The sequence below is a fragment of the Carcharodon carcharias genome, chromosome X (assembly GCF_017639515.1).
Source record: "Carcharodon carcharias isolate sCarCar2 chromosome X, sCarCar2.pri, whole genome shotgun sequence".
Classification (NCBI taxonomy): domain Eukaryota; kingdom Metazoa; phylum Chordata; class Chondrichthyes; order Lamniformes; family Lamnidae; genus Carcharodon; species Carcharodon carcharias.
The window spans coordinates 5,939,393-5,952,158 of record NC_054507.1 but is presented as its reverse complement, the minus strand read 5'-3'; the positions used below and the strand labels follow the sequence as shown (position 1 = coordinate 5,952,158).

At 46.5% G+C, this 12,766-nt stretch overlaps 1 protein-coding gene across 1 annotated transcript in view; it reads right to left on the bottom strand.

Annotated features, from left to right (window-relative positions):
- The window catches only part of LOC121273195 (vitamin D3 receptor B-like), a 242,994-nt gene that overhangs the window by 66,691 nt on the left and 163,537 nt on the right, over positions 1-12,766 (bottom strand). Inside the window, exon 5 of the mRNA XM_041180186.1 lies at positions 11,732-11,900. Coding sequence (XP_041036120.1) covers positions 11,732-11,883 — 152 coding nt within the window. The 5' untranslated portion in view covers positions 11,884-11,900. The remainder of the gene's footprint in view (positions 1-11,731; positions 11,901-12,766) is intronic.

Genomic DNA, 12,766 nt, shown 5'->3' with positions numbered 1-12,766 from the left:
GGGCTCCTCCATCATTGAGGATGGGGATATTTGTGGGGCCTCTTCCTCCAGTGAGTTGTTTAATTGTCCACTACCATTCATGACTGGATGTGGCAGGACTGCAGAGCTTAGATCTGATCTGTTGGTTGTGGGATCGCTTAGCTCTGTCTATCACTTGTTGCTTATGCTGTTTGGTATGCAGGTAGTCCTGTGTTATAGTTTCACCAGGTTGACACCCCATTTTTAGGTATGCCTGGTGCTGCTCCTGGCATGCCCTCCTGCACTCTTCATCGAACCAGGGTTGATCCCCTGGCTTGATGGTAATGGTAGAGTGGGGGATATGCCAGGCCATGAGGTTACAGATTGTGTTCGAGTACAATTCTGCTGCTGCTGATGGCCCACAGCACCTCATGGATGCCCAGCCTTAAGTTGCTAGATCTGTTCAAAATCTATCCTATTTAGCACAGTTGTAGTGCCACACAACACGATGGAGGGTATCCTCAATGTGAAGGCAGGACTTCATCTCTACAACAACTGTGCGGTGGTCACTCCTACCGATACTGTCATGGACAGATGCATCTATGGCAGGCAGGTTGGTGAGGATGAGGTCGAGTATGATTTTCCCTCTTTTTGGTTCCCTCACCATCTGCTGCAAACCCAGTCTAGCAGCTATGTCCTTTAGGACTCAACCAGCTTGGTCAGTAGTGCCTCTATCTAGCCACTCTTGGTGATGGACATTGAAGTCCCCCACCCAGAGTACATTCTGCACCCTTGGTGCTCCCTCCCTCCAAGTGGTGTTCAACATGGAGGAGCACTGATTCATCAGCTGAGGGAGGGTGGTACGTGGTAATCAGCAGGAGGACTCCCAGGCCAACTCCCTCCCAACTGTACACCACTGTGCTGCCATCTCTGCTGGCTCTGTCCTGTCAGTGGCAGGAATGGTGATGTCTGGGACATTATCTGCGAGGTATGATTCCATGAGGATGACTATGTCAGGCTGTTGCTTGACTAGTCTGTGAGACAGCTCTCCCAATTTTGGCACCAGACCCAGGTGTTAGTAAGGAGGACTTTGCAGAGTCGACATTGTTGTTTCCAATGCCTAGGTCAATGCCGGGTGGTCCGTCCGGTTTCATTCCTTTTTTTGATACAACTGAGTGGCTTGCTACACTATTTCAGAGGGCATTTAAGAGTCAACCACATTGCTGTGGGCACATGTAGGCTAGCAGATTTCCTTCCCTAAACGGCATTAGTGAACCAGATGGGCTTTTACAACAATCAACAATGGTCTCTTGGTCATCACTAGACTTTTAATTCCAGATATTTATTGATTTTTTTTTATTGATTGGATTCGAACCAAGGTCCCCAGAGTATTATCCTGGGTCTGTGGATTACTAGTCCAGCAACAATACCAATATGCCATCACCTCCCCTCTGTCAGTTGCTGCTGTTAAATGAAAGTATCATAGCATGAAGGAGAGAGGGCAATGCAATGGTGAGAGAGAGCATGAGCACACATGCATGCATGAGGATGAGGACAAGAAAGAAAGGGAGGGACAGGCTCGAGGGGAGAGCCAAATAGGGAAAATAGTAATGTTAAGTATAAAAGTAGGAAATTTTCATTAAAGGAAATGGCAGCAATGATTGGCTCTGTGACACTCGAGTCTAGTTTTGGCTGCACTATATTTACAAACATCCAATGTCCTCTTAGGTCAGAGGGAAATGCCACATGAAAAGTTCAGTTGAATAGGTTGGAATGCAAGATACCCCAGACAGTGGGAGGTGAAGAGACTTAGTAGCCTGAATCTTTGCCAGTATTTAATATGCTGTAGTTACTAACTGATAAACATTATGCAATTTGATAATTATGGAATGAGTAATTGGTGTAACACCTCCCCAGTCTTCTAGGAAATTGAATGCCAGAAAATCCAGAAAAATAGCCAGAGTTGAGGCAGTGCTATAAATAATTTGCTGAACACAAGTGCAAGTCTTCTATAGAGCATCCTTGAATTTAAGCCAAGCACTGTCACAGTATACTCTGTGACAGGTTCAACTTGCATCAAGCTTGATGATAAGCACATAAGAACATGAGTCTGCCATTCAGCCACTCGAGCCTGTTCTACCATTTAATCATACCTTGTCTGATTTGGATCCTAACTCCATTCATCCACTTTGGCTCCCTATCACTAATACCCTTGGCAAGCACAAATCAATCAATCTCAGATTTAAAATTATTAATTGGGCTAGTACTGACTGCTTTTTGTGGGAGGCAGTGACACCCACGTCTCATGAACAAAATTTAAAAAAGCACCAATTGGTGTAGTCTACAGAAATATGGAGACAAATTAGGGAGTTGAGTAAAAAACATAGAATAATAATGGGAAATTTCAACTACCCTGTAAAGAGGATAAGGGAATGGGGTTCCTACAATGTGTACAGGACTCCTTTCTAACCCAATGTAAGAAGCCCAACAAGGGAAGATTTGCTGTTAGATTTAGTGCTAAGGTGCAGATAAGAGAAGTGAAAGTAGGGGAACATCTAGGCAATAGTGACCATAATAATGACATTAAGTAAGATGAAAACCAAGTTAATAGATTGGAGAAAAGCTAATTTTGAGAAGCTGAGAATAGAACTTGGGAAATAAAATGGCAAACTATATTGGCAAAAAATGATACAGAACAACAATGGGAAACACTTCAGTGCTCAACAGAGTGCAGGGAAAATATATTCCACTGAAAGGAAAGAACAAACTAAATATTAGTGGGATTCCATGGATGAATAAAGACATAAGGGAACAACTGAGGATTAGGAAAGAGGCATTAAGTACTTAGACAGTAGAGGAGTGCAGGGTAAGATAGAATATGAAGAGATGATTTGGCTTTGTCATTTACAGAGAGATAAAACAAGTTGACATGTCATTGAATGATGAGATGAGTAATGAGATAAGTGCATTTAAAATGTATTGAACGGGATGTATTAAATAAACTAAATAAACCCAAAGAAGATAAAGCCTGTGGTCTGGATAGATTACGTCAATGTATTTTAAAATAATCTAGGGAAGAGATAACAGAGGCATTACTATTCATATTTAATAATTCATTAGAAAAAGATGTTGTGCCAGAGGACTGGCAGGTGGCTAATGTAATTGCTATATTAAAGAAGGGGGAAAAGAACATGTCCAGGGAATTATAGACCAGTCAGCTTAACATCAATGCTAGGGAAAATAATGGAATCCTTACTAAAGGAGAGAATAGAAGAACATTTAGAAATGAGAAATATAACAACAAATTGTCAGCATGGATTTCAAAAGGGAAAAGCTTGCTTGACCAACCTTGTTGACTTTTTTGAGGAGGTAACAGAGAGAGTAGACAAGGGTAATATAGTAGATGTAATTTATCTGGATTTTCAAAAGGCCTTTGATAAGGTGCCCCATAATAGATGAATGAATAAGGTCAGAGAATGTGGAGCCAGTGGACAAGTGGTAGAATGGCTTGCTCGCTGGCTGGATTCAAGACAGAAAGCAGAGAGAGGGAATAAAGGATACTTATTCACGGTGATAAAAGATGGGAAGTGGTGATCGACAAGGATCAGTACTGGGGTCATTGCTGTTCACAATTTACATGAATGATTTGGGCGTTGGAATCAAAAACACAATTCCTAAATTTATGGATGACACTAAATTGTGGGGGAGATGGTCAATACTGAGGAGGACTGCAACAAACTACAGGAGGACATTAATAAACTCACAGAATAGGCAAATAATATTGCAAATGAAGTTCAACACAGATAAATGTGAGGTAGTACATTTTAGTAGGAAGAACAGGGAGGTCACTTATTACTTGAGAGATGCAAGTCTCGGTGGGGTAGAGGAACGAAGGGATCTTGGAGTACAAATACACCAATCACTAAAAGCTCAGGTTAGCAAGGCCATAAAAAAAAAGCAAAAAGCAAAAGCACTATTGAAAAGTAGGGAACTGCCTTCCCAGTAGTGCTGGGGGTGTACCTGCATCAGGTGGACTACATTGGTTTAAGAAGGTAGCTTGCCACCGCCTTCTCAAGGGCAATTAGGGATGGGCAATAAATGCTGGCCTTGCCAGCGATGCCCACATCTTATGAAAAATAAAAAAAGTTATGCTAAGTCTATATTGAATCTTGGTTAGGCCATACTTAGAGCACTGTGTGCAGTTCTGATCACCATATTATAAAAAGCATACAGAGGCACTGGAAAGGGTGCAGAGAAGATTTACAAAGATGATCCCAGGAATGTGTGGGTTTACAGATCAGGAAAAGATTGATAGGCTGGGTCTCTTTTCTCTTGAAAACAGAAGGCTGCGGGGTTACTGAATACAGGTCTTTAAAATTCTGAAAGGTTTTGATCGAGTTGATACAGAGAGAATGTTTCCTCTTGTGGGGAAGAGGAGAACTAGAGGTTATCAATATAAGATAGTCACCAAGAAACCCAATAGGGAATTCAGAGGAAGCTTCTTTACCCAGTGAGTGGTGAGAATGTGGAACTCACTACCACAGGAAGTGGCTGAAGTGAATAGTGTAGATGTATTTAAGGGAAAACTAGACAAGTATATGCGGGAGAAGGGAATAGAGACAATGGGAGATTTAGATGAGAAAAAATGGGAGGAAGCCTGAATGGAGCATAAACATCGGCATGTTTCTATGTTCTTATTTCACCAACACTTATAATCAGTATGTTTTGCATCTTATGACCACGCTTCTAAACACAATGGGGCAGATCAACTCTGATTTAGATACCATAATTATAGAATTAATCGTATATTATTGCGAGCAAAATGGTGAAATTCAGTACTTGTCTTAAAAATCAGGGGTGGCAAGCAACTTCAACATACTGCACCCGAACACATGATCTTAATCTGGACATCACTGATCTGAAGACAGGCACCTCTTTATCAGTTAGGGAGAGAATCACCTCATGCTGCACCCATATTTTATAATAGAACTGGAGGGCTCATCCAGCAATTCATCCCGTCAGCTTGGGAGATTGCAGGGAGAGCAAAGGAAGGGAAAGTGGGTAAAAATGAAACAAGGAGGTGATATAAACATTGAAAAGTATGTAGGTTATCTGGATGATGCCACATTTCCTCAGGGTCTGGCAGAATCACACTGGCTCCTCACAGGTCCAAAATTGGAACATCCATTAAAATGAACAGGGCCTGTGACCTGTTCCAGGATGGAGCCTCCCCATCAGTGACACCATTGGACCAACACTGGAAGGAATGAAATCTGAACTGCAGGATTGTTATTGTGCAGGAAATTTGTTGCTTTCTTTTCAAGAGCAGATATGTTTGTTTTATATTTTTACAGTGCATCTCTAGCGCCTGCGTCTCCTTTAATTCATTTACATAAAAGGGATATATTAATACAGACTGTTAATCTTCGACTTTGATGATGGTTTTCCAGGGAAGTCACAGAGTATATCTAACATTAAGGCCAGAATTTTACATTCATCGGGCCGGCTCGGTGGGAGCGGGTGGGGGAGGTCGGGAGTCTGACCGCTGCCCGCGATCAGCTCCGCGCCGCCATTTTATGTGGGCAGGTCAATTAAGGCCCATCCAGGGTAAGAAGCGACAGCAGCAACAGGGAGAAGGGGTGGGCGGGAGCTCAATGTTCGCCGGGTCCAATGGTGACCTGGCGGCCGATTCAAAAGAGGCCGCGGCAGCCATGGGAAGGCTGCCAGCGAAGCAGACGCACCTCGTCATGGAGCTTGTTACTGGTGAATGCGGCCGGCGAGTGGGCAGGTCGCACGGCAGTCAGCCCCACACTTTTCCAATGAGTGTCTCGTTGCCCTCCTGGAGGAGGTGGCAGCACGGAGAGATATACTTATCTCCAGGGACTGGAGGAGGAGGCCCCCCACCTCACCATGCCTGGGAGGAGGTGGCATCCAGGGGAGCCCCCATGATGTGGTGAGATGCATATGGGTCCAGTGCCGGAAGCGCTTCAATGATCTCCTGTCATTGGGAAGGGTGAGTACCGTGTTGGCATGGTTCACTTAGCACAGCAGTTAGGAACGTCTCCCCCCCACCCCCCACCAACACCCACCCCCACCCCCCCCGCCTGAGTTCTTAGAGTGTGAGTGGCAAATGTCAATGAGGCAGCATCTGGGCAAGGGGGTGAGCCCTGGCTGCTCGGAGTGAGTGTCTTGTGGCTCCAGGGTCATGAATCGGCTGAGCCCTGCGAGGTGTTCCTCAGGTGGGGTTGGCCAGGCTGCAATGGCAATGCAGGTACAGGGTGGAGTAATCAGTGCTCCTCTCTCCTTTCAGGAGAAGACATCCCATAATGCAGAGAGCATGCGGACTGGCAGAGGACTGCTGCACCTACCCATCCCAATTCGATATGAGCAGGAGGCCCTGGAGCTGGAGAAACGCCATGCACCTAGGTCAATCGGCCACGGTGAGGTTGGGGTGCCACAGGGAGGTAAGAGTGCACAGAGGTCAGGATGTTTACAGTAGCAACCATTTCACTGTAGCCTCTATATTGGTGTGAGCCTCGAACATGGAATCCCCATTGATAATGGAAAGACAATAGCACCCTGATCTGGGTGCCAGGCATGCACAGTAACAGAGTAACGACTTCAACTAATGACATGTCCTTGCTCTTCCTTTCAGACTCACCAGCAGCCCATCGGGGTGAGGAGCCTTAAGACCTGCCGCTCACCCCAGAGGACAGCGACCATAGGAACGCACCTGCATCACACCCTCTCAGCCAGGCAGGCACCAGCACAGATACCAGCACCTCGGTAACAGAGTAACGACTTCAACTAATGACATGTCCTTGCTCTTCCTTTCAGACTCACCAGCAGCCCATTGGGGAAAGAAGCCTTAAGACCTGCCGCTCACCCCAGAGGACAGCGACCATAGGAACGCACCTGCATCACACCCTCTCAGCCAGGCAGGCACCAGCACAGATACCAGCACCTCGGTGGACATTAGATCGACGGCTAGTATCTCGGTGCACATCGGTGAGGGCACTTCACACTCACTTGAGGTGCAGGCGGAGACAGTGAGTGCCCAGGGTGCTGGCAGTCGGAGGACAGCTGGGGACCAGGAACATGCTCAGTCAGTGGCTGATGATGAGCCTCTGGAGTCATCCCTGAGGCAGCAGATGCTGGATGTCCAGCGGGATGTGCAGGAGGATCTGGCGGAGATCCATGAGGGAATGCGTCATTGCGATATTTTGTTTGGCAGGTGCGTGCTGGAGTTGGCTGTGTCCCCCCTGAACTGTCAGCAGCCTATTAAGACCATTAAGAAAGTAATTAATCCAGTTAAGAACGCTGCCCGTCCAGCCTTAAGGTTGGCGGGGCAGCCGAAAAGCCCAAGCGGCCTTCACGTTCTTCAGGACACCCCATCCACGGACGGGATGAGGTTTCCTGAAGCTTTCTCCAAGCAATAAACCAATTTCCCCACCTTCACAAACATGTCCCAACTGATGTGACACAGTTACATGAGGGAACATGTTCAAATCAATTTTTACATCGTTCATTAAAATGTTTCATTCTCTGTTCAATCTCCCCGAGGCAGCTCCATGCCTCAGGGAGATTGCTGCGCTCTTTCACAGGCCCCAACTCTCCCTCCTCCCCTTGCCCGTACAGGTAGTGCTGAGCGCTACCGGCCGTGCATTACGCTGGGCCCGCGGAAAATGGTGGCAGGCTGCCAATTGTGGGTGGCGATCGGCTCCACGCCTGCCCGCGCCTGCTCCCGCCCAGTTCGCCCGCCATAGGAAAATCCAGGCCATGGTCTCCATTGTGGAGGAGTCCATGTGGAGTGTGAGCACTGCGATAACCCTCATGGCCGAGTGCACTGCCTCCTCCATTGAGAAAGTGGTGACTCTCATGGAGAAGCAGCTTCAGGAACAGAATCAGCGGTTCCTGGGGTTGTGCTCGGACCTGCAGCCCTCACACAGGCACTGACATCAGCTGGTCAGTGTTAGTGTGGGAGATGGATGAGGCACCCAGTATCCCAGCTAGGTGCCCGTCCATCAATGGTGAGCAGGGAGGTCCACAGCGACCTCACGTTGGCGCATGAGCTGCCTGTCGTCTCTGTGGGCCCCTCTCAGGGCACTCCGGATGAGGGCAGCAGCTCCTCTGCCAGTGACTGTAGCATCTGATGAGGCTGCGATGACTGGGGAGATACCAGCCGTGGCACTGGCTGCTCCCTCCCAGGTGGGGCCAACACAGGCTCCACGGGCCAGAGGACGACCACCAAGGTCATCAAGGCCAACAGGGCAGCAGAGTCAGCAGCTGTCTCAGATGTTGGTGCCAGCGAGAGGGGGGCACATAGACGTAGCACCCTTAAAGCAAATGTAAAGCACTCTAGGCACAACACACTGGTGATATTTTTATCCCCACTTTTACGTTAATTATTAGAAAGTGTGATGGAGAACATCTTTCAACTTAATTTGTTTCATGTATGACAGGCACCACAGCATTAAATGTGTTTGTGTTCAACAAGCCTCTGGGTGCTTCATTAGTTCTGCAGGTGAAGGGTAACCAATGATGTTATGAGTGACATGTTTGTCATTGGACTTTATTGAAATGGCACATAGTGCATGTTGTTCACCCAGCAAATGTTCCTGTCAGGTATCGAGTATGGAGCCTGCAGCCCTGGCAAGTGGCGGTGGTTCTTATTTGGTAGGCTAGCTGAAGGAGTGTTGGATCAAAGCCTACCGGGTGTCCCTGCCTCCCTGGAGGTTGCCCAGATCAGCGTCTATCCCATCAGCATTCTCCTGACCGTGCTCGTCCTCGGACTCACTACTAGACACATCGTTTGTTGCCCGAGCAGCTGCATCAACATCTTCTTCCTGCACTGCATCTCCCCCTTTCCAGCACCAGATTGTGGAGAGTGCAGCCTGCAACCACTATCAGTGACACACAATCTGGGGGGTACTGGAGTGCGCCCTCGAACGGTCCAGGCATCGGAAGTGCATCTTGAGAAGACCGATGGCTCTCACCACCACAGCCCTTGTGGAGCTGCAGCTCCTATTGTACCGCTGCTCAGCTTCTGTTCTTGGATGGTGGAGAGGCATCATGAGCCACCTTCTGAGGGGATAGCCCTTGTCACCCAGCAGCCATCCATCCAGCCGGGCTGGAGCACTGAAGAGCCCCGGCACCTGGGAGTGTCTCAGGATGTAGGCATCGTGGGAGCTGCCTGGGTACCTTGCACAGACTTGCAGAATCTACATCCTGTGGTCACACACTATCTGTACGTTCATGGAGTGGAAGCCCTTCCTGTTGATGAAGGCACCGGGCTCACCCGCTGGTGCCTTGATGGCCACATGTGTACAGTCTATAGCACCCTGGATGCAGGGAAACCTAGAAATCGCTGCAAAGCCTCTGGCTCACTCAGCCTGGCCAGCCTCGTCTGTATGGTAAAGAATAAAGGTCAGTACCTGCCTGAACAGAGTGTCTGTCACCAGCTTGACACACAACTGTGGACAGCTGATTGGGAGACTCCACACAGATCCCTCACAACCCTTGGAAAGAGCCAGAGGCATAGAAATTGAGGGCCACTGTGACCTTCAGAGCTACTGGCATGGGGTGTCCACCCACACAGTTAGAACTGATCTCAGGGCCGATCATCTGACTAATGGAGGTCAGGGTCTCCCTTGAGAGGCGGAGCCTCCTTTGGCATTGCACCTCGGACATATTGAGGTAGCTGCATCGCTGCCTGTGAACCCTGGCAGCAGGATAGTGGCATCTTCTGCAGCCCCTTCTGCCTTGGACTTCCTGCTGGCCCTGCGCCCCTTGTGCCTGTGTCTCTCCTCCCACAGGTCCCTCCCCTGGAGGCTGCATTGGGACACCTGGTCTCCTCTCCCTTCTGCCCCTCTCTTCCTCCTCAGAGGAGGTGTCTCCAGCGGAGAGCACAATCCCCATTCCCAGGGTAAGGGAAGGCTTCCTGATACCTGGAAAGCCCCAAGTGGTATGACTCCTCTGGAGTCCTGAACTGAAGCCTCTTATTTCTGTCAAAGCAGCTCTGAAGTCAAATGAAGTTGTCCTGTTCACACAAGCAAGCAGCAGCAACTTATAAGCTAAAGTACTAACAAGTTACATTAGCGAGTCCACTCACCCCTCTTAACCCGCCCACAGATGAGGTTTTTGAAAATGTGGCCTACCCGCCTGCCTGTTGTCCCTGTGTGACACCCTGAAAATCACACAGGCTGCATAAAATCACAGACAATTGGTGCCTCAAGGGCTTTAACTTAATGAATGGCAGAGGCACACCCATCTTCATAGCACACTCCCCCCTAGCGAAATATCACGACGGTGTGCAGTGACATCGGGACACACACTGAACATCATCGCGCGTCATTTTATGTTCCAGCGTGTCGGGCGCATGCTCGCACACCGAATGTAAAATTCTGGCCTAAGACTTTTTTTGGTTTAGCGATCTATTTTGCCATATTGGTATTACCATGCCAGGTACCTTTCCCAGATGTGAGATCGGCAGGCAACTTGCTTGCAGTTCTCCACCATTGCTCTCCTGTTACCAGCTATTAAGGGAATCCACAGTGGCAGCCCAGATAACTTTCCCATTGACTCACTACCTCTTCCATGCGGAACATTAAATTTGTGCTTGGCAGCTCCAAGGTCAGGAGTATACTATTTGAGGATCGCAGATATGATTCTGAGCTCTACCACTTCAACAAAGCAGTCTGGAGCTCAAATGCACTGTGCTGACTAAACACCCTATTACCTCAGCACTAATATACACAATCAATAAGACGAAAATGACCATTTTTTGACAATTATTCAATATTAGATTTACTTATCAATTTGCAGAGAACTACTGGGCAAAATTTTACGGCCCCTCTCACTGGCGAGTATTTCATGTCCCGCCAAAGCCAATGGACTTTTGAACAGCTCACCACATTTTACAGCACCACAACAGGACTGTAAAATTTTGACAACTGCTTTTGTATCTCCCCAGGGCATTCATAAATTAATTACTCCTTTCTTCATGGCTGGGAGTTTAGGGTAACAAAACTTGAAAGAGCAAGTTACTGCAAGTATGAGTTCTGTAGAAATAGCCATACATCTTCATTACATTTTATTCTGAAGGCAATAATTTTTTTCAGCAAGGGTCAGGAAGCTAGCCAGAGGCTTAGAATATATTTACTTTGCCAACTGCACATATTCTGAAGAATGCTGTAAAAACAAACTTTTTAAACTCAGTTGGAGTACTGTGTTTGCCAATACGCTATTCAGGGGCAGTGTATTCCAGTGCCTGGCATTACCAGCTTTTTAGAGCAAACTTGTATAGCTTTCTGATTGAATTGGAATTAACCAGCCAATCTTCAACAAATAAAAAGAGCTCCTCTGTTGTTCGGTTAAGCAGCTAAAATGCAACATAGTCTTATGTGAGTGCCACTTACTGATCTCTATAGAATTCTTGATCTATTGTGGTAAATACCAGCTCAGCTGAAACATCCAAAAGCAAGTTGAATCCTGATTTGGCAGCAAGTAGGGAATATGGTGACAAAATCACATTCTGAAACAAGATTTTCTTTTTTTTACATTCTTGTAATGCATTCTTTCATCACAAGTTGGAATTAAATTGTTCCAGTGGTAGTCAGCTCCCTCAGCACTCTGGAATTCACTGATCCTGAACCTTTTTTTGGTAAATACAGGAATCTAACATTGTTTAAAACCATCATTTTGACAGATTGAATTCAGAAGGCTCCTAATGAAAATAGATGACTTCCACTTACTAGGTTACAAAATATCTTACCTGAAGAAGCCTTTACAGCCTTCACAGGTCATGGCATTGAAATGGAAACCAGTTGCTTTGTCCCCACAAACCCCACAGATCCGTGGGCAATTTCTATCAAATTCGTCATCTTCAAGCTGATATGCAGACGAACTCACTGCCATCTGTTCCATTTTTCCAATTCTTGATACTGCAAACAAGAAAAATAGGCCTTTTTGAAATAAAAGAATGTATTTTAATGGTTACATCAAAATATGAATAATAGATAAAATGTAGTTAAAAGGCAGATTATCCTGTACATAGTGCAATGCACTTGGGGCTGTGTCCTGTATTCTGCTGGTAGCTGCTAAAATACAGCTCCCTTTAAAGGAATAATCCAGAGAAGACTTACAAAAATCTTCATTGCACTTATCAGGATCGCTGTGGGCAGTGGACAATTCTGAGGCTCACTTACAGGGCAAATTAAAGTTGGAGGCCACACTGTCCCAAATAGGGTGCAAAATTAAGTATCGAGCTACACACAATACTTTGTCCTACCAGAAGGCAGTCCTTTGGAATGTCATAAGAAAGTGGTCTCTCGAGCCTAATCTGCCATTCAATATGATCATGGCTGATTTTCTGCCTCAACTCTATTTTCCTGCCCTCTCCTTATATCCCTTGATTCCCTGAGAGACCAAAAATCTGTCTATTTAAGCCTTAAAATGATGGAGCATCCACAATCCTGTGAGGTAGAGAATTCCAAACATTCACAACCGCCCTGTCCCAGGAACCAATTTCGTGAACCTTCACTCTACTGCCTCCAACGGAAGTGCATCCTTCCTTAAATATGGAGACCAAAACTGTTGTTAGGAACAATGTATAATTATTAAGTTAAGAAAGGTAAAATGGGTTCAGTTTCATTTTTGGTTATGAGTCTTGGTGCCTAGAAATCTGGATGGACCTGTGGCTGAAAACTCAGCCTTTTAGGTTTGTATATGTATATCTCACACATTTTTAATGAGGGTTTACAACCTCTGAAGCTAAAGAGATGGGTTAAAAAGGAGTTAGAAGTTTGTG